The 22421-nt window shown below is 36.5% G+C and overlaps 2 protein-coding genes across 4 annotated transcripts in view; one reads left to right on the top strand and one right to left on the bottom strand.

The window, feature by feature from the left end:
- LOC109396381 (constitutive coactivator of PPAR-gamma-like protein 2) overlaps window positions 1-19079 on the bottom strand; it is a 226141-nt gene extending 207062 nt beyond the window's left edge. For all 3 annotated transcript variants that reach the window (XM_019668137.1, XM_019668138.1, XM_019668140.1), the window contains exons 1-5: window positions 18442-19079; window positions 4234-4406; window positions 3257-3477; window positions 2391-2548; window positions 846-934 (exon numbers count right to left, since the gene is read on the bottom strand). In XM_019668137.1, the coding sequence (XP_019523682.1) occupies window positions 846-934; window positions 2391-2548; window positions 3257-3477; window positions 4234-4406; window positions 18442-18975 (1175 nt within the window). In that variant the 5' untranslated portion in view covers window positions 18976-19079. The remainder of the gene's footprint in view (window positions 1-845; window positions 935-2390; window positions 2549-3256; window positions 3478-4233; window positions 4407-18441) is intronic.
- On the top strand, window positions 8346-11706 carry LOC109396369 (group XIIA secretory phospholipase A2-like). Its single transcript, XM_019668122.1, is given in 3 exon segments — window positions 8346-8402; window positions 11142-11620; window positions 11622-11706. Coding segments are annotated over 3 exon segments (621 nt in total).
- Window positions 19080-22421: the final 3342 nt, after the last annotated feature.

The following is a 22421-nucleotide window of genomic DNA, read 5'->3' as shown; positions in this document are numbered from 1 at the left end:
CAATGATAATACCAACATGGGCCAGTGAAGTGACATCCTCCACAACTAGACTGAAGAACAAAAGGACAGCAACTTGTCTGTTCCCCTTCCCCGATTCCCTAACGCTGTTCCCTCCTCCAATTCCCCAATAAAATCTTAAAAAAAACTAGAGGACAATCAACAAAATGATGGTAGAAATAATTCCTATAAAGGACCTATCACCTTTATTAATCATAATCAATAAGGAGGTAAAAATCAAATGACTAACTTTTCAAAATAAGTCAGCAACTGTCCAAAGTTCAAATTAAAGGGAAATATAAGCTAAAACTAAAGAGAGTTATCCGTGAGAAAAACACCAATTGTAATATACATAAATCTAGAATACTATTTCTTGAACAAAAATATCCCTATCGGCTTTACCATTATCATAATAAAAGGACATATGGTCAAATAAAAAACATCTGGTGAGCTGATAGCTAAATTTTTTTAAACTATCATTAAAAAAAATTTTAAGTACTTACCTGAAGGTGACATTGCAGAAGCTCTCTACTATCAACTGCTAGAAGCAAGTTAGCCTAAAGGGAGGGGGCCCACTAACTGTTAAAATGATGCCTCAAGGTGATGAAAGCTTGTCACGTCACACCCAGACAAACACAACCCAAATGTTGGTTCAAGGAAAATTCAGCATGTGATATTAAAGTCTAAAATGGCAAACAAGATGCAATGATACACCTCACTCCAGACAGTATGGTTTGGCTTCTACTCAAGTCGTACCCAGCATGATTCCAAAGTCAGAAAATGACCCAGTTCAAGGTAACAGAAAAATGCATCCATCAGTTATGTTATTTCACTACATTAGCACCCACCTTTCAGATTTGTTCTGACGAATACATCCTTCAATGATTTCTTTTACTTCAGGATCAGAGACTTTATTGAAACTGGCTGGTTTTATGCCCTGGGAGAAATTACCAAAAAAAGAGCTACAAATTAAGAATTGAAAGCCCACTTATGAAAATAACGATTTTTACCACTAAACCATCATCAAGTTTTAAACTAAATAAATATATACATACTGTGTAAGTGTAACAATTTTTTTGACAAGGATTTTGTCATAGCTCTAGAAATAGTGAAAAGTTAAATAATCTAAATCAACAGCGCAAAAATTATAAATTATTTAATACATATGGTAATATTATGTAGAAATTTAAAATGTTGTCAAAGTAACTAATAACCTGGAGAATTCTCATACTGTAATATTAAGTGGGGAAAAAATAGGATCCCAAACTGTACATACCATATAACCCCGATTAGCAAAACATAGCAAACAAGTATTTTAGGGGATCAGAAAAAAAATCAATGTTATTAAAAAACACTTGAAAATTCCTAAGAAGGGCTTCTCTATCATAAACATTCCAAATCAATATTATTTCAAAGTCTACTATAATGGCTATAAGTAATGAACAATCAAATTAATTTGTTGGAGAAACTGGGTCATTTTTCCTATAGAATGTCCCACATTCTGGACATTGGCCTTATTTCTTATTGTCTCCCTACACAAACCTCTGGAATCAGATTTGGGGTCAAAATCTACCATTAGTTGCTGTGTGAACTTGGCTAAGTCACAACCCCTGATTCTCAGTCTCATCATTTGTAAATTGAAGATAGCACCATCTTGTATGGATATAAAGATGAAAGCGTATGGCATACAGCATACATTTAAAAACAGTACCTATTAGCATTAGTTATCTGAAACACTCTAACAATTCCTTTTGTAGCCTATCTTGAACCACTCAATTGGATATGAAGTAAACCTCTTTTAAACAATCCTAACACTTTGTTTCCATCTCCCTTACATCCCTCCCTTACTATATTCCCATCCTCATATTTTTATAGTTTTTTGAGAATTTATATTATTGTCCTACTAAAAATGTAAGCTCTATGTGGGCAGCAAACACTTCTTATTCATCTATGCATTCCTTTACAATTTCTAAACAAAAAATTACTCATAGCAGGAAATCAAATCTTTTTATCTATTTAAGTATATTTTGAATGTCCTTTAATAATCAGGCTTTTAGAACTAAAAGGAATCTTCAAAATCATTTAGGCAATCTTTATTAATCAGCAATATAAAATAAGATCCATCTAATAAATATTTAAAAATTCCTTACAAACAAATGAATATAGATGATATATCTGTATGTTATAAAAAGATCCTAATACAAAGCATTTTATATGACCCCAATAGAGTACAGGTATATAGCATAAATCTAAAGATGTTTCTTTACAATTATGTTAAATTTAGCACTGTTAGTAAAACATAATTTTGGTTAAGTTTTGTATAAGTTGTCTTTAACCAACTTCAATATAAAATATGGAAATCTGTGAAGTAAAAATAATGAAGTTATACGTACACTAGTTACTTTACGGTATATTTGAGCTGCATTCTGGCACTCAGAATAAGGATACTCCGAAGTCGCCATTTCCAGCATACACATTCCAAAAGCATACACATCTACAGATTCATCGTAGTGCTCTTCATACATCTCTGGGGCCATAAACTCTGGAGTCCCTACAAAATAACACCACAACCACACTTTTATTAAAAAGAACAATGTGTCCACAAAGACAAAATTCCCTTTGCCATAGGATTATTTGTGTTAATATCTGCTCCCTAAAAGCAAATTTATAAATATAAAATTTGTTGAGTATTTGCTATACATCTATATAAAGCACTTAAAGAATTTCCTTAACTTTCCATTCTGATAAAGTATAATCTGTAATGTTCAAGATTAAGTAATCATCACTAAAATTTGTTTTTACTTCCATCCTTCTTATTCAAAATTTTTCTTAAATTAGTAAATTCTCTTTCTTAAATACTCAGAACCTTTCTATAATCTTAAATATATCCCACAAAAGAACTACACTAGGGTGTCTCCAAAATAAGTCAATATATAATAGATAGTTCAAAGCAAATTCACATTCTAAGCCAGGGGTCAGCAAACTTCTCTGTAAACGGTGAAATGGTAAATATTTCAGGCTTTGCAGTCTTTATGGTCTCTGTCACAATTATACAACTCTGCTACTGTAGTAGTACAAAAGCAGCCATAGACAGTACATAAACAAGCAGGTATAGCTCTGTTCCAATAAAGCTTTATGTACAAAAGTAGGTAGCAGGGCCAGATTTGGCCCACAGGCTGTAGTTTGCTGCTCCCTGTACTAGACATATACAATTAACAGCTCTCTTTACCCAACCAATAAAATATAAAATGTTAATCACCAATGACACTCTTAGCAAATGATGTGCGCATTAAAGTGGCTAGTCCTAGATCACCAATCTTCACAGATCCAGTGGGTCCCGTGATGAAAATATTGTCACACTTCAGATCACGGTGAATAATAGGAGGAGTCCTAGTGTGCAAGAACTGCAATCCCTTTAAAATTTGCCTGCACCAGCTCCTTAAGACCTTTGGTTTCATGACTTTAAATCGTTTTAAGTACCTACACAGAGAAACAAAAGACCACATGTAAACAAACATACCTAGCTTATGGTATGAGCAATATCAGGGTAAATCATTGAAGCTAGCAAATGTTGTATGTGCTGTACTACAATTGCCATAACTGAGTTGTTTTTCATTGTCTGTTATGGCAAGAAAAATTTAAATCTAAGGCCTCATTCTTAGAGAAGACATCCTACCAAGTTTAGCATTTTGAATTCAAAACAAGAATAACTCCAATCAGAGTGGCCCTTTGTGGTATGGCAGCACAATTTTAAAAAGAAAGTCCTCCTCTACTTCCTAATAACTGCTGATATAGAGTCACCAGAGGGTTTAACTATGCAAAATTTTAGTGCAAATATGCCAGGAAACAAAAAATATGTATACCCCACATTTAATAGTCACAAATAAGTGATTAGTCAGAAACAAAACAATAGATTATACTTACATACTATTACTCACTAGATATGTGAACGTGGCCACACACTCAACTTTTCAGTATCTTTTAAAAAATGACATTATATATCTCTACGATTTCTAATTCTAAAATCCTATGATATCCCACAAATATGTCTCAACATTGTATTTTCTAATAAACTTCATTAACATCCTAATATTTTAACCTGCCCTAAATTCACACTCACTAGATTCAGATTCTATAAATTGTTTAATAAAGTAGTGTTATATTACAAGCAACTTTTATGAATCCTGAAAATTACTTCCACATAAAACTCCATTAGCACTATCAGGATCAACTTACGTCTTTAATGTTCCTGATGTCATAAGTTCAGTCACCAATACAATACATTTCTTTCCTTTTAATATAGACTCCCAGGAATCATAAAATCGAACTATATTGGGATGTTGGAGACCCTTTAACATCTCTGCTTCTTCCTTGAATCTTTGCTGCTCAGCTTTGGTTAATTTCCGGTCCTGAAATGGAGGAACAAGTTCCATGTTAAAGCCTAGAAATTCTTGTGCACGTTTCTCCCCGCCAACTTTTTTATTATTAGGGAATTGGGGAAGGGGAACATGTGTTTTTCCAGGACCCATCAGCTCCAAGTCAAGTTGTTGTACTTCAATCTCAGTTGTAGAGGGCGCAAACTCAGCTCCAAGTCCAGTCGCCACTTTCAGTCTAGTTGCGGGGGGTGCGCAGCCCACCATCCCATGCAGGAGTCGAACTGGCAACCTTGTTGTTAAAAGCATGCGATCTCACCATCTGAGCCATCCAGCTGCCCTTTGGCAGCTCAGCTCACTGGCCCATGTGGGAATCGAACTGGTGGCCCTTTTGCTCAGAGCTCGCGCTTTTAACCAACTGTGCCACCCAGCTGGCCCTCGTGCACATTTCTAATACCACTCAAATGAGTGCATTACTTTACTGTATTTGTGTGTGTATGTATGTATGCATATACGTATTTTTGCCTCTCAATTCTTTTCTCAGGACCTATATAATCACTGATATCCTTTGTTAGATACCTTGACAACTCCGTACAGCAATGCACCAATGCTACATTTCATAACTGCTATAAACCAACTTGTGTAATAAATCAATACCTTGAAAAACAATATTTTGCATGTTAACTTTTTGTGGTGGTCATTTTGTAATATATATTGGGTCATCGGAAAAGTCATGACGCATGTTTGCAACAGATTAATTTTTGGAAGTACTAGAGTCATTCACATCTATATTATTATGTCATTTGACAGCTGACAGTTCTAGTTTCATTCTAAAAGAAAATTGAGCGATTTGATTGAGTTTTGGAGACTTTACAACAAGTTGAAGATGGAAGACCAAACTGTGCATTTTTGCCATATTTTACTGTTTTACTTCCATACAGAGAAAAATGCACATCAAGCCTGTGAAGAGATGCATAAAATTTACGGTGACAATACTCTACAAGAACGTCAGTGCCAGCGATGGTTCACAAAATTCCGTGCTGGTGATTTTGATCTCAATGACACTCCTTAGTCAGGGATGCCCACCGAGGTTGATGATGACAAAATAAAGGCATTTATCAAGTCAAACCCACGTTACACGACATGAGATCCCAGAAGTAACCACTATCTAAATTGGGTTTTTAATTCGTGTACGTTTTAAACCTACAGTAAAACCTTGGATTGCGAGTGACTTGGTTTGAGAGTGTTCCGCAAGACGAGAAAAAATTTCTATTAGGTTGGTGCAAAAGTAATAGTGATTGTAAATAAATACTTGTAATGGCAAAAACCGCTATTACTTTTGCACCAACCTAATAATACATTTTAACTCAGTAAACAAGTGATGTATTGAGATATGAGTAGTTTATTTCCGGAACGAATTATGCTCACAAACCGAGGTATTACTGTATTTTTAATTATATGCTTGTATTCATAAGCAATATAGTTTTTGTTTTTATTAAAGTTTATTGGGGTGCCAATGGTTAGTAAAGTTACATAGGTTTCAAGTGTACAATTCTGTAATACATCATCTATATATCACATTGTGTGTTCACCACCCAGAGTCAGTTCTCCTTCCATCACCATATATTTGATCCCATTTACCCTCATCTACCACCCCTTTCGCCCCCTACCCTCTGGTAACCACTAAACTATTGTATGTGTCTATGAGTTTGTTTTTTTGTCTTGTTCTTAAAAAAGCAAATAGAGTTACCATATGATCCAGTAATTCCACTTCTAGGTATATAATGAAAAGAACTGAAAACAGCAACTTGAAGAGATATTTGTGCACCAATGTTCACAGCAGCATTCAATAGTCAAAAGGGGGGAGCACAAATATCCATCAGTGGATGAATGGATAAAACAAATGTGGTCTATACATACAATGGAATATTGTTCAGCCTTAAAAAGGAATGAGATTCTAATACATGCTACAACATGGACGAATCCTGAAAATATTATGCTAAGTGAAATAACCCAGACACGAAATGACAAATATTATATGATCCCACTTATACGAGGCACCTAGAATAGGTAAATTCATGAAGACAGAAAGTAGAATAGTGATTACCAGGGACTGGCGTGACAGAGGAATGTGGTGGTGTTATTTAATGGGGACAGAGTTTCAGTTTGGAATGACAAAGAAGTTCTAGAGATGGAGGGTGGTGATGGTTGTACAACAACGTGAATGCACTTAACGCCACTGAATTCTATACTTAAAATGGTTAAAATGGTAAATTTGATGTTATGTACATTTGACACAATAAAAAGTTGATTTAAAAAAGTGTTAAGGAACTCACACAGTATTTGTCTTTCTGTCTGACATCTCATTTAGCATAATGCCTTCTAGGTCTATCCATGTTTTCAGAAATGGCAGGATTTCCTTCTTTCTCATAGCTGAATAATATTCATGTGTTTGTGTATCACACCTTCTTTAACCATTAATTCGCTGATGGACACTTAGGTTGTTTCCATATCTTGGCTATTATGAATAAGGCTGCAATGAACATAGATGTGCAGATATCCCTTTGGGATACAAATACTGTATGATATCATTTATATGTGGAATCTAAAATTTAAAAAACCCCTGAAATTGTAAAAACAGAGAAGTAGAATACTGGTTACCAGGGGCTGGAGGGTAGGGGAATTTGGGAGATGTTTAAAGGTGCAAACTTATAACTAGTAGATAAATAAGTTCTGGAAATCTAATGCACAACATAGTGATTATAGTCAACAATGGTGTATTATAAACTTCAAAGCTGCTGAGACACTATATCTTAACTGTTCCCAGCACAAAAAAGAAATGATAATTATGTGACATGATGGAGGTGCTAGCTAACACTATGGTGGTAATCATACTGCAACAACTGATTTAAATCAACACATTGTACACCTTCAATTTATACAGTGTTACATGTCAATTGTATACATTGACTCAATAAAAAAAGGCTTAAAAAGAGTTAAGGAACTCAAAGAACAAAAGCAAGGAATGCTAAACTTAGACCTAAAAACAGGTGTTTATGCTTTTCTATCAACCTAAGATGACTATTAAGTCCTAAATGTCCCTATAATTAACTAGAAGTCTTCTGCTAGTGATAGGTCAGCAGATCTGCTCTAAAGCATAATGAATAAACTTTGATGCCTTCTGATTAAACTAGTAAATACAAGTCTTTCATTTGCAAAACTAAACTACTCCACTTTATCCTTTGATCCTATGGATTAAAAGTAGTCAACATTAGGAGTAAACAACTTTACAAAGTTATAACTGCTGCCCAGATGTACTGCTAGAGGTAAAGTCCACTAAAAAGGTATGGCCAAAGTCTTCAAAGGTCCACTTCTAATTCAATGAGTGGAAAGTAAACCTGTCAAAGTAGCACAAAAATCCAGAGGAGAGCTTTCAGCTACTATAGCAATTCTCCTTTAAACATGGACAGACACATTCGCACACTACTGTATTAATGACGACCATATTTTGATAAGGTAACTTTCACACATTGCCACTGAGGAGTTCTTACACAAGAAAGGAATGATGAACCATAAATGGCAAACGAGAGCAAGGACGACTAATGGAGCTGACATAGTCAGAAGCCAGGAAAATTGTAGTCTACAAAAATGATCCCTAAATCTTACTCTCTCTAGGTAAGGTCACCCTCCAAAAAGCATCGCATATCAATTTTTCAGTGTTATAAATGTTAATTTATATGGCTGATAAATATGAGAGGTCAAATACAAATTTACCAAACATATTTCAACTACTCCACACTACTTTTAAAAGAATTACAGCTTTTATGAATGTTAACTAAACACTTAATCTATTATAATATATGGCATGCTAAAAATGTACACAAGATCTTCCGAGACAAGGCACAATACCACCACGACTAACCTGCATATGTATTTATTCAAGATAAGAAGCATTTTGTTTCCAAAAGGTAAACTATGGCCTTATCAGCTATGTCTCTTAATGCAAACACCAACAATGAACTACAGAACCAGGTAAGAGGGTATATGGATCTGTTTCTGCAAACATGAAAGAAGGAAGAAACCATCAACGATGTTATAAAAGCTATATTATTAAATAACTTGTTCAAATAAGGATGAACATTATTATGGCTTCAAAATGGTGCTTAACCTACAAAGCAGTCTATCAATGACTGTTCTGGATAAATATGAGGTTGCTGAGTATTTTGTCACTAGCATTTAATGAGCATTCAAACATGTACCGCATGTTTTATAAGCATTAGCTCTAATCCTCAACATTTTATTTCTCAAGCTGACCTGTAGGAACACAAGTCTCATTATGTTGCTCTTTATTTTTTGTATATCAGAAATATTTATTATATTTTTCTTTTTTAAAACAAGTAAAAAACTAAGGCTTCAAAATGTTAAGCAGCTTAGCTAGTCCAAGGTAAATGACTGGCACAGGCAACACCGGAACCCACTCAAAAACACTATTCACAAAAATGACGACAGCTACCTCACTCACAAGCCACTCATGGAAAGACAGTGTACAACCATAGAGCTACAGCTCAATGAAAAATAACACACTAGGGCAATGACAATTTGCAAATAGTAACATCAAAGAATTAATCAAGAAACAAGCATATAATAGTCATAGACTAGCCATATTAGCATGTTAAAGCTTTTATAAAGTAATATATTAATACTAAAAAAGGATAATCATCAGCGGTGGTCAAGATAACACACGGAAGGGGGAATGAAATACAGAACCAAGTTCACTTGTTTTCCAGTACTGTTGAACAAAAAGGATATCCTCATCCAGTCAGGTCCTCAGCATCCAGAACATTTAGTCACTCTATTGTCTTACCAGGAGGACACAGAGGAACATCTAGTTCCTTTGTTCTGACTCTGGACTTACCAAGCCAGTTTCTGATTATAATTTAGCTTGCCATGTATGAGGTATGATCAAACAATAAGGTGAATGTTTAAATTTAAAAAAAATTATTACAGTAAAAGACACATTGCCCTTAATTCCCCTCAAAATACTCCCCCTCACTTTGGACACACTTCTCCCCTTGTTCTTGCCACTTTCTCTAGCAGTTCTGGAAGTCCTCTTTCCTGAGTGTCTAGCTATGCTGTTATGGCTGCCTCAATATCCTGAATAATTTTGACTTTGAAGAAGAGCCAGAAGTCACATGATGCCATATCTGGTGGATGAGGACACACCTTAATACTTTCATTTGACAAAAATTGAGGTACCAGAAACGATGTGTGACACAGAGCGTTGTCATGATCGAAGATGAAGTAAAGACAGTCACAGAAGAGGACTTCCAAACTGCTTCAGAAAGTGGCAAGAACGATGGGATAAGTGTATTAGAAGAGAGGGGTAGTATTTTCAGGGGGATTAATGGCAATGTGTCTTTTACTGTAATATTTTTTAATTGAAACATTCACCTTATTTTGTGATCACACCTTGTATCTAGCCTGAAGACCAATTAGAGCATTTGAACTAACAACTATATTCCTCATATTAAATTAATAAATTTGTGTCCTAGATTTAGGGCTTTTTAAGTTAGCACAAATCACCAGTGTGTCCAACCACCTCTAGACATTGATAAAAGGTTAAGGCCAGATTTTGAACCAGGGCAACCCAACCATGAAATTGTTCCTCAAGCCAGGAAGTATCCTTAAGTGACACCATTAATTAGTACCCCTTGACCTTCAGCAGTTTAATGTTAAGAACTTTATTTTAAATAAGGTCAATGTAAGAAATCATTTGGGGCTGGCCATGTGGCTCAGTTGGGTAAGAGCGTGAGCTCTGAGCAACTAGGTCACCAGTTCAATTCCCACATGGGCCAGTGAGCTGTGCCCGAGCTGAGCTGCCGCTGAGCTGCCAACAGGAGGCAGGATGGCTCAGCTGGTGAGAGCACATGCTCCTAACAACAAGGTTACCAGTTCGACTCCCTCATGGGATGGGGGGCTGTGCCCACCCCTGCAAACACAGAACTAAGATTGAACACGGCACCTTGAGCTGAGCTCCTGCAAGCTGCCGACGGGTAGCCGGATGGCGACTGGGCTTGGAGCTGAGCTAGCTGCACCCTCCACAACTAAGACTGAAGAACAACAACTTGGCTGTTCCCCTTCGCCAATTCCCCAACACTGTGCCCCTCCCCCCAATTCCCCAATAAAATCTTTTTTCTAAAAAAAGAATTTGTTCAAAAATGATTGAAACATAAAAGAATGATCTGCTCAAATAACTAATGAAGAGGAAATTCTTAAGTCATCTATACAAATGTTTTATATATATAATTGATGGAATATAAATCCCTGCTCTGCCCTCTTGGGCAAGTTACTTAATATATCTACACATCACTTTCTAAACCTAAAAACTAATCATTCCTACCTCATGTAACTATTCAAATTAAGTACCTGTATAAGTGCTCAATTAATATTAATTTTGATAATGGAAAGTGTATGATACTATTATTAATAACAAGATATACTAAAGTTCCTCAACAAATTCCTCAATTTTGGGGTTTCCGGAAACTCAACAGTCATATTTATGAGACCAAATAAAACCAAGAGGTAATTCCAATTAATAGATGTAGAAAGAATTTTGATTAATAGAAAAATCACCATTGGCCTGCCAGCCAGGAAGGAGACATGAGCACGGAGCCCACCGCGACAGTCAGGCACAGGACCCATGTTGCTGCCAAGATAGCCCCGGGGCATCTGTCATGGCTCCCATGACCGGTGGGACCCAGGGCTGCCCAGCACTGGGCAGATGCTCCTGTGGCCTGTACTCGCTCTCTCCTCCTCCTGATCGCTGCGATCAGGTGTCAGGAGCAGGCCCAACCCACCGACTGGAGGGCCACCCTGAAGACCATCTGGAATGGCGTTCACAAAATCGACAAGCACCTGAACGCCACCTTGAACATCCTAGGAGGCGAGGACAGGCTCTGCCAGTATACGAGTGGTGACGGATCTAAGCCTTTCCCACGTTATGGTTATAAACCCTCCCTGCTGAAGGGACGTGGCTCTCCATTATTTGGTGTTCACCTTAATATTGGCATCCCTTCCCTGACAAAGTGCAACAACCACCGCAAGTGCTATGAGACCTGTGGCAAAAGCAAGAATGACTGCAATGAGGAGTTCCAGTATTGCATCTCCAAGATCTGCTGAGACGTGCAGAAAACACTGGGACTAGCGCAGCATGTTCAGGCATGTGAAACAACAGTGGAGCTCTTGTTTGACCGTTATACATTTAGGCTGTAAGCCATACCTGGATAGCCAAAGAGCCGCCGGTAGGTGTTGCTGTGAAGAAAAAACTGATCTTTAAAGATGCTCACAGCTGGTGACAGCAGATGAGGATGGAAGAACATAATCTTTAGCAAAGAACTAATGTTTTTACAACATAACGCTCCCTTATTTTTGTGAAAGGATTATTTTAAGACTTTATTTTGACAGTTAAACTTCAAAGTAAAAAAAAAATCACCATTATAATACCACAGTATTTTTATTGCAGGCAAGATACACCAATGGATGCCAAAACAACAGGGGCAAGTTTGAGGAGAAACAGATATTTGCATAGTCTCAAAGTATTTACTCTCAAGATGTAACCTACAAAGGGAAAATATTAACTTTACAGTATGGAAAACCTATCAGACACCACCCTCACCAAGTGATCAAGGTTATCATCACCAGTAATCCTTATCAACATCATGTAACCCCGTGCTATGATGCACTGAGACGGGTGCATCTTTCATGTGGTATTTCTGCCAAAATTCACAGCCTAAATTTAATGAGAAACCATAAGGCAAACCCAAATTAAGAGACGTTCTACAAAATAACTGAGCAGTACTCTTCAAAAGTTCAAGATCATGAAAAACAAGGAAAGACTAAAGAACTATCACAGATGGAAAGAGACTGAGGGGGCATAATAACTAAATGCAATGTGGGATCCTGGATTGGATCACAGCATTGAAAAAGGACATCAGTGGAAAAACTGGTGAAATCCAAGTAAGTTCTGTACTTTAGTTAATAGTATTGTACAAATGATAATTTCTTAAGTTTTGATAAATGGTCTCTGGTTAAGATATTAACAGAAGGGAAAACTAAGTGAAGGGCATATAGGAACTTTCTATACTATCTTTGCAATTCTTCTGTTAGTAGCAAATTATCTCAGAATAAAAATTTAAAATGAGAAAACTAAGTAGTAAAAGGAGTGGTATCCCTGATGCCTGCGACTCCCAACCCCACAATTTCCTCCAAACAAACCTATATTTAACAGCCCTTTCATCAGTTTTCACTAATTCCAATCACCAAACCTTCTTTTTACTATGAACTCCCTCTAGTTATGCTTTATGAAAATGGAGCTTGGGGTCAGCCGAGTGGCTCAGCTGGTTAAGAGCTTGCTCAAGAGTGTGAGCTCTGAGCAACAGTGGTTTGATGCCTGGCCCAAGCTGAGCTGCTGCTGAGCTGCCAACAGGTGGCAGGATGGCTCAGCTAAAAAAAAAAAAAAAAAAAAAAAAGAGCTTGTATCTGCTTTTTCTCCGTTATGTCCCTAGCATTTAGCACAGTTCTGCCATATTATAAATACTAAATATTTATTTGTTGAATAAATGAAAAATGAATAAATGAGTGAATGGCAGCAATGTAATATTATATTCATTTTCTATTGCTGTTGTAACAAATCACCACAAATTCGGTGGCTTAAAACAATACAAATTTATTACCTCCCAGTGTGGAGATCAGAAATCCAAACTGAGTCTCACTAGACTAAAATCAAGGTGTTGGCAAGGCTGTGTTCCTACTGGATGCTGTAGGTAAGAATCTGTTTTCTTGCCTTTTCTAGCTTTCAGAGGTTGCCCACATTCCTTGGCTCACTGCCCACTTCCAGCAATTGCATCACTCCAACCCGTTTCCATCACCAGCTCTCCTCTGGACTATGGCTATCCTTCCTTTCTCTCATAAGGACCCTTGTAATTACAATGGGCCCACCTAGATAATCAAGGATAATCTACCAATCACAAAATCTTTAATCACATCTACAAAGTCCTTTTTGCAATGTAAAGTTCTGTATTCATAGGTTCCAGGGATTAGTACACGGACATCTTTCTGGTGCAATTATTCAGCCTACTATACGAATCAATTTGTTATCTATCAAGCAGATAATTAGCTCAGAACTAACTCATCAAAGTAATTAGAAAAATGAGTATTTCTCAGACCAAATCTGTCTGCTGCCACTCACCCTTTGTCATTTTATTAAAGCACTTGACTTTATACTTAATAAAGTCATTTGACTAGTAGAACATACATATTTAAACAAACTTTATCCCACCTCCCTTCAATGTAATTATTCTTTGCCCATGAAAGTGTTCCACTTTGAGGGCTGGGTCTGATGAAGACAGTGGGAAATCAAACTGAACACTACTTGGTGTGTGCCTATATGTAATGAAGAATTTTCTTGTGTGGCTCAAACAGAATCTGGAAACATTTCCAAGAGGGTCATAACAAAAATATTTTTAGAGCAAAGTATCCCAGAGTGAATACTTTGGACAACAATATTTATTCAGAAACAGAAATTCTAGCATATATTTTTATATTACTTTTTCCTTCATTGGAAACTCAGCTGTTTTCACATTATTACCTAATTCTAATTTCACAATTAAATGTAGGGCTGATGTCTAAAAATATACTTCTCCCCCAAAGTATTTTTAGATGATAAATGAAAATAAAATGGAAACAAGTTTCTCCACAATTTTAATAGAAGCTTTAGGTGTAGAAGTATGGATTTGTAAGCTCTTACACTTCCATTGCACTGCTTTGAATATATTCACTACTATAATGAAAGTGTATTAGAATGCTCACTCACTCAATATGTCAACCTGCTACAATTTTGTCTTTTTTTAATCTTTTCCGTGACCTTTCACTTCACTTCAGAGACTATGGCTAGATTTCTTAGATGTCTAGTTGTTAGATGCTACTTAAAGGCAGCCTGTTTAATTACCCTGAGAAGCAAACAATCACATATCTGATCCACAGTGAAACTTATTACAAGCACACTCAAATACATTTTAGACACAGTCAAATAACAAAAATTTTCAGATATCTATGATGTTCCTTCGTTGGGAAAATAGCCCCATTATATGAAAACTCAGTTCCATCAAGAAAACAAATGACAAATGTACCAATGGAAGTATTTTTCCAAGTTATAACAAAGAAAAATTGGTTATGTTTCCATGTGTAAAAGCTGAGTGCTGCTGATTCTGAAGTTGTTAGTGGAGGAGGAACCTATTGCAAACTCTTATGATTGACTCTTTCTAAGAGTTACTAAACAGACCTTTAGGTAACATCGGACTAGGTCTTTCAACATTATGAACTAAAATAAACAGTCTTCTAAATAGAAATTATGACTTACAGCCCTCACTCACAGTAAATTACCAATTTACCAATAATTACCAAGGAATTTACCAAGTTCTTTATAAAGAACAATAAGAAAGTCTTTCTACCAATGCATTAAAAAATCAAGTTATGGAAACCATAAAATATAACAAACTGTTGAAATGCATTATGGCCAAATTCTAAATCTGACCTATATCATCAAAGGGTTTGTTTGTTTGTTTGTTTTTTAACATCCTCAAAGTCAAAAATCAGCTGTAAAATCTTTCATGGTTCACTGCACAGTCATGAGGTCAATGTATTCTAAACAAATGGATATATTCTTTTCCAGGATTGTTACACAAAGCTCAAATATCCTCAATGGGGGGTAAATGCCACCAAGAGAAAAAGGTATAAAAACTTTTTGCTGAGCTGTGAATTTCAACTCCAACATGCAAACAATAAAATTTTTAGAAAGAAAAGAACTGCCTAATTTCAGAGAAGACTAAGCAAGAGGTGGTGTGAATGTAATATCGTTTACATATTTTAATAATGTTAATAAATCAAAAATACATATCAAATTGATAACAAAAGTATTGCTAGCAATTTACATATATTACACATATATAAACAAAGATTGGAAAAGAATCTAGAATAATTTAAACATTTAAACTGCTCACTGGAATGCTTTTCTACAAAAGTGTTTAATTATATAGCAAAGAAGTAATAATTTATGGGAAAAAATGTGATAAATTATCCATTACAAACAGCATAGTACTCACAGGAAGTTAACTAAAAGATGATGCCCTTATCCTTCTGGGATTCTAAATAAGTTAGTTTTGCTTAATTTTAAATATGCAGAAAATGAAATTATATCAACTAATTTCACTAATTCTGACATTCCTTTCAGAATAGAAAATTGCAATTGTTGTTCTCTGTGTAGATTAAAATATACTTTATGTAATTTACAACATTTGCTCCACATGCGAGTTCAAATTCCAGCTATGTATACAATTACCTGGGGAACATTTTAGAAATAAGTTCCTGGGCCCCCATCTCCTGGAGATTTTGATTTCGAAAGTCTAGAGTGAATGCCAGGAAACAGTATATGTGATATAATATGAAGCTCATGTTAGTGTATTAAGGGAATTCCTTCTCTGATTTCAGCTAGTTCTTGGAACGGGTCCCTTATTTCAGTGCTTTTCAAACTCTGCTGTATATATAGATCACCTGCAGATGTTACTAAAAGGCATTCTGATTCAGTAGGTCTGGAAGAAAGCCTAAAAACATGCAGTTCCAATAAGCTCCCAGGTGATGTCCATGCTGCTGGTCCAGGGACCACACTTTGCATAGTAAGACCTTATGTGATCTGTCAATCTTTCCACAGGTGAATGATAGAAGGCAGCTGCTATCACTAGAGTACTTTCAAATTTTACCTAAACATCCTTAGAGCAGCTAGAGTACACAATTTGCAAAATACTTGACACATCTTTACTATGGAGGCTACTACTACCAAGACAAGGGAAATTACTTCCCCCATTCAGAGTATCACTTAAAGATGAGTGTCAACCATGTCAGAACACAGAGATGAAATTAAAATTTACATAATTTTCAGTATATATACAAGGATGCTGACCACAACCATGGTTATAACAGTGAAATATTGGAGAAAAATCTAAATGTCCAATAATAAAGGACTAATTAACTTATAAGGACATCTATTAAAAGAATGATGTAAATGTACAATTATTGGTAACGTAAAGATGTTTGTGGCAAGTTAAAGCAAAGTTTGTAAAACCTTATAGTACGATTCTATTTTGTGGGGGAGAAAACATGCAGTCATATATACATTTGTGCAAAAGAAAGAGTCCAGAAAGACACATAACTAAATTGTTTAAGGCATCCTCAAAGTAGTGGAATTTCAGGCGGTGTTGATGTTTATTTGCTTGCATTATCTAATATTTCTACTGTGACACAGATCTTATAAAATTCTTAAAGAGGAAAAAGAGGGTGAAAAGAAAATCAAGCGAAACCCCCACATCTGCTTACACCTTTCAAGTACTTGAAGGGCTTGAATGCTAAGTAACTTGCATTCCAAAGAGTCATTAAGGGACTTCCTCCACTTTGAAAACATGTTAAAATTGCAGTTTGCATCCCACCCAGCTTTACAGAATCTGAATCGCTGACAATAAGCTCCAGAATCTGCATAAGAAACACACGCTGACTTTTTACAGATAGTTAAGTTTGGAGGCCATAATGTTAAACAAAAGGCTTCCAAGAAATGCAGGGACTTAGACTAAATTTCAACCTATCTAAATGGCACCTATACCATATTCAGAATGGGTGGAATCACAATACAAACATACACACCTACACACACAGAGACCAATGGAATTTGAACAACAAAAACCTATTCACTATTGGCTTTATTCAATGCTAATTTTAGCATCTCATGTGAACAATGAGCTGATTGATGTCACAAAGGATTTCCTTATATTTGTCCTATATCTGTCTGAAACTATTCTAACTCCTTCTGTGGCATTCTATCCCATTTAACCATTCGTTAGTTAAAAGTCCACATAAACATCTATTATGGAAACAAATATCTAGGTGATTCAACTACTGTCCTGTGGCTTTCATTTCTCCTTTTTAACCACATTCCAGTTGACTAACCTCAGTAGATTCTGATTTTTTCCACAGATCCTCTTTGAGGTAAACTCAAAGGCACAGGAGAGTTTATATTAATATAAGTACTCAAATCAAGAAAAGCATTTCCTGGGGGCTGGCCGAGTGGCGCGATGGTTAAGAACTGGTTTGGGACGCCAGAGGGACCCAGTTCAGATCCCACATATGAGGGCCAGTGACACTGCCCTCTACAGCTAAGACGCTGAACAACAGCTCAACCTGGAGCTGGGCTGCCGGGAGTTGCCGGCGATGGCATAGGCTGCAGCCCCTGTGGCAGTGGGTTGCCATGGGCTACCATGTGTAGCCAGCAGCCAGCGTGAGCGGCCAGCAGCCACAATGAGCGGCCGTCCAGAAGCCGGCGACTGATCTGCCTCACCCGGGAAGAGCGCAATGATGGTGCCAACTTGGGCCAGTGAAGCAACGTCCTCCACAACTAGACTGAAGAACAAAAGCACAGCAACTTGTCTGTTCCCCTTCCCCCAATTCCCCAGTGCTGTTCCCATCCCCCCAACTCCCCAATAAAAATCTTTAAAAAAAAAAAAGAAAGAAAGAAAAGAAAAGCATTTCCTGTTCTAAAAAACACTGTATGAACCACCAAAAATCTTTTGAAAGAAAAAGAGAAAAGGGAGATATCACACAATATTTCCCTAACATATCACACTCTCAAGTACTTATTATAACAATCAACTCATAAGTCATAAATTTAGTAAAAGTTTTCAAAATGAGACAGTAAGAGTTTCAGGAATTTCCCAACATTAATAAATTAAGAGCTTTTTCCCAAGGGAAGCCACAATAGTTTTCCCCCCTCAAACCTGAGGGGGGAACTAACACAAGAAAAAAAGGTTGGCATGAGCTCCTGAGGATCTAGGAAAGAAACGTAATTACGGGGGTGGGGGGGTCAAGCCCTTCATTTTATTTTAATCCGTTATACATTTTAATCCTAGATGACTCAGAAGGCTAGGTCAGCTAAAACTGAAATTTATTAAAGCCAAAAAGATTATATACCCACCTGCAGCTCGCACCAAGCAACTTCAACCCATGTTTCAGTGTCCAGTCCTTTATATACTGTTTTAAATGCTCCTCTTCCCAGCTCTATGTCAAATTTCAGGAACCTGCCACTAGGAGAAGTAGCTACAGCCTTCATTTCTGCTTCTTCTTCCATTTCCTTTTCATTTTTCTCCTTGAAAAAATCTTTTGAGGATTCGGAAGTTGTCTTTGAACATTGTGCATATTTAACTTCTTGTCCACCTCTCAGAACATTTGTAGGGTGTTTTTCTCCTCTTGGAATATTTGTTGCAGTCTTTATTCTCTCATCTTTGGAGGAAGATGCAACAACTTTGTCTTCTGTCATCTCAACACTCTTTCGAAAGAATCTCTTCCTTTCTGTAGTTTCTCCAGAAGCAGAGAAAGTACTGTCTTTTTTCTTCCGTCTAGCTTCCAATGTCAAAGTTGCTGCCACTTGATAAACTCTGTTTCCCAGTGAAACTCCATCAGGTTTCTCAGAATCCTCTGTGCTAGTTGGCTCCCCTGAATCAGTAGCCATTGTAATTAAAGGTTGGCACTGAATTTTTTCCTGTTCTACTCTTCAGTCCAGTTACATCTCAGGTATCAGAATGGACTTCCTTTTATGGGGTCATGTTTCCATAGTAACCTAAAGGGGAAAAAAAGATATGTTAAAATCACCCCACAAAGGAAATCATTAAGGAGCAAACAAATCACCTGATTGTTTAATCCATTTTTTCTTAATAAGAAGTTTGTTCTTTTTTGTGTCCAATCTTAGCAACCAGCAGACTCCAGGGACTATGTCTTACCTTGTTTACCACTTTAGTCCTGAGTGCCTAGCAGGCTACTTGGCATATAGCTCAGTAAGTCTTCATATTGCCTGAATGTTGGTTAGGAATCTAGTTCTCAGCCTCATCTATCAATCCATCATATTTAAAACAAGTAGCAAAACCCTGAGTTCACTTAGCTACAAGGCAACACACAACTAAAACAAGCACATAATTTCTCAGTAGGTGGTTTTTGTCTAAAACTCTGGAATTAAAACAGTAGTAGTTTTTTTCTGTGTGTGGTAAAATATACATAATATCAAATTTACTATTTTAACCATTTTTAAGTGTACAATTCAGTGGCATTAAGTACATTTACAACGTTGTTCAATCACCACAATCCATTTCCAGAACTTTTCATCATCCCAAACGGAAATTCTGTATCCATTAAACAATAACTCTCAATCTCCTCAGCCCCTAGTAATCTCTATTCTATTTTATGTCCCTATGAATTTGCTTATTCTAGGTAATTTATATAAGTGGAATCATACAACATTTGCCCCTTTGTGTCTGGCTTATTTCACTTGACATGTTTTCAAGGTTCATTGATGTATTTATACCATGTATGAGAATTTCATTCCTTTTTAAGGTTGAACAATATTCTATTTTATGTATATACCACATTTTGTTTATCCACTCATCTGGTGAATGGACTGGGTTGTCTCTACTTTTTGACAATTGTGAATAATGCTGCTATAAACATCCAATAGCAATTTTGAGTAACACATATTCTTTATGAGCTTGCCTTCAGATTTTAGCAGAAACTGTCATTAACACACTATAATACTACAAGAAAAAAACTGCAAGACTTTAAAAATATGCATCCTCTTGAACCAGAAATTCCACTTATCAGAACTTGTCATAGAAAACAGTCAAGAATCTGTGCAAAGATTATAAAGACATTCATATAGCACCTATAATTTAGAAAAACGGTAACTAAACATAAGCCTAATAGGGAATTAAATATCTCAAAACGAGGTAGGATACAGCATTTTAAAAAACACTACTTTTTAGTGAGATGAAAAGATATTCCCTATATAGAAGTATTATATAGTTAAAATAAATATTAAAACAAGCTTACATACATACAAACACGATATTAATTCTGAATGGTGTAATTATGGACTTTTTCTCTCTTTCTGCTTTTCTGCATGTTCTAAAACTTTCCACAAAGAACATGTGGAATATATAGGGAAAACGTTTTTCAAATGAATTGTCATACCAGTAAGAAAATTCTTCTCTTCTCACCACAAATATACATCACAAAGCTAAGCCTGTAAACCTGTTATTATGTGCCTTAGAAGGCACCATTTGTCATGTCAAAAAAAATACACACAAATATCAAATTTGAAAAACTGAAGAAAAATAACCCTTAACTAAAACAACAAAATGAGGAGAAATACCCCAGATTGTCCAACACATTCGACACAATTCCTATCTACATCACAGCTAGTTTCTTTGCAGAAATTATCAAGCTGATCCTAAAACTCATATAAAACTTCAAAGAACCCAGAATAGCCAAACCCAAAACAATCTTGAAAAAGAATGAAGTTGGAGGGCTCACACTTCCCAATTTAAAAACCTACCACAACGTTACAATATTAAGACAGTGTGGTACTAGCATAAGAATAGATGTATACATAAATGGAATAAAAATAGAGAATCCAGAAATAAACCCCCATATTTATGGGCAATTGATTTTTCAACAAGGGTACGAAAACAACTTAGTGGGGAAAGAACACTCTCTTAAACAAATAGTGCTGGGACAACTGGATATCTATATGCAAAATTATGAAGTTAGATGCTCTCAGGAAGGTTTACTGGAAAAGATGCTAGGACTCAGTCTCACAGAAAGAAAATTAGCTGATCCATGCAGAGGGAAGATCACAAACAAAGTCATGAAACAGTATGGCGTAAGTGTATGAGTGGTACCATAAACAATTTACTCACATATTAGAAACAGGCAGATAAGAAGAGAGACTCAGTCACCAAGGAATTCTGTGCCATACAATATAAAATAAGGAGACCAGTTAGAGAACGACTGCAATAATCCAGGAAAGAGATACTAAGGTTTGAATTAAAACATTCTCAAGAGGAATAGATTCAAGAAACATTAAGGAAGTACTAAATTTAAGATTTACTGCCTAAATGAGTATGATTATCAGGGGAAAGGAAAAATTTATAACTCCAAGAAATTTGCCTATCAGATGACACTATTAGGACATAGCTCTGCTAATACCAGAGCTAAAAATTACAGTCATGCTACGAATTACAATCACGGTTCAGTCAAGCATGGACCACCTACACAATGGTGATATACTATACAGCCTAGATGTGTACCAGGCTATACCATTCAGGTTTGTGTGAGTATACACTATGATGTTCACACAATGAAATTCCCTAACACTGCATTTCTCAGAACATATACCTGTTGTTTAGTGGCACATGACTATAAACTAAGGACTCATGAAGCACTCTATGAGGTTACACTGCAAAACCAACATAATTTGAAAGCTCATCAATAAGACTAGCATTACCCGCAAGTAAGAAAAGGTACCTAATACACCTCATTTAAGTGGAATTTTTATCTTTAAGTTATTTTCACACAATTTAGACTTGGAAAAACAACTTCAGGAATATAAAGAGGGCCGGACGAGTGGCGCTATGGTTGAGAGCTAGCTTGGGACACCAGAGGGCCCCGGTTCGGATCCCACATACGAGGGTCAGAGTGTGGCCCTCCACAGCTAAGATGCTGAACAACAACAGCTCAACCTGGAGCGGGGCTGCCGTGGGTCACCTGTGACAGAAGGTGGGTTGTCAGCAGCCAGTGTGAGTGGAAGGCAGCCGCTGTGAGCGCCGGCCAGAAGCCTGCGACTGATCTGCCTCACCCGGAAGAGCGCAGTGATGGTGCCAACTTGGGCCAGTGAAGCAACGTCCTCCACAACTAGACTGAAGAACAAAAGGACAGCAACTTGTGTGTTCCCCTTCCCCCAATTCCCCAGCGCTGTTCCCATCCCCCAATAAAAAAATCTAAAAAAAAAATGAATATGAAAAGAATCCAATATACCCTTTACTCCATTCTCTAAATGTTAACATTTTATGCAGGATATTCTTAAGTATTATTCACTTCACTTAACCAAAGGTCACTTACTCAGAAACC

Source organism: Hipposideros armiger, unplaced genomic scaffold (genome assembly GCF_001890085.2).
Source record: "Hipposideros armiger isolate ML-2016 unplaced genomic scaffold, ASM189008v1 scaffold_518, whole genome shotgun sequence".
NCBI lineage: Eukaryota > Metazoa > Chordata > Mammalia > Chiroptera > Hipposideridae > Hipposideros > Hipposideros armiger.
The sequence above is the reverse complement of the archived record's forward strand: the minus strand, read 5'-3'. Positions and strand labels throughout refer to the sequence as shown.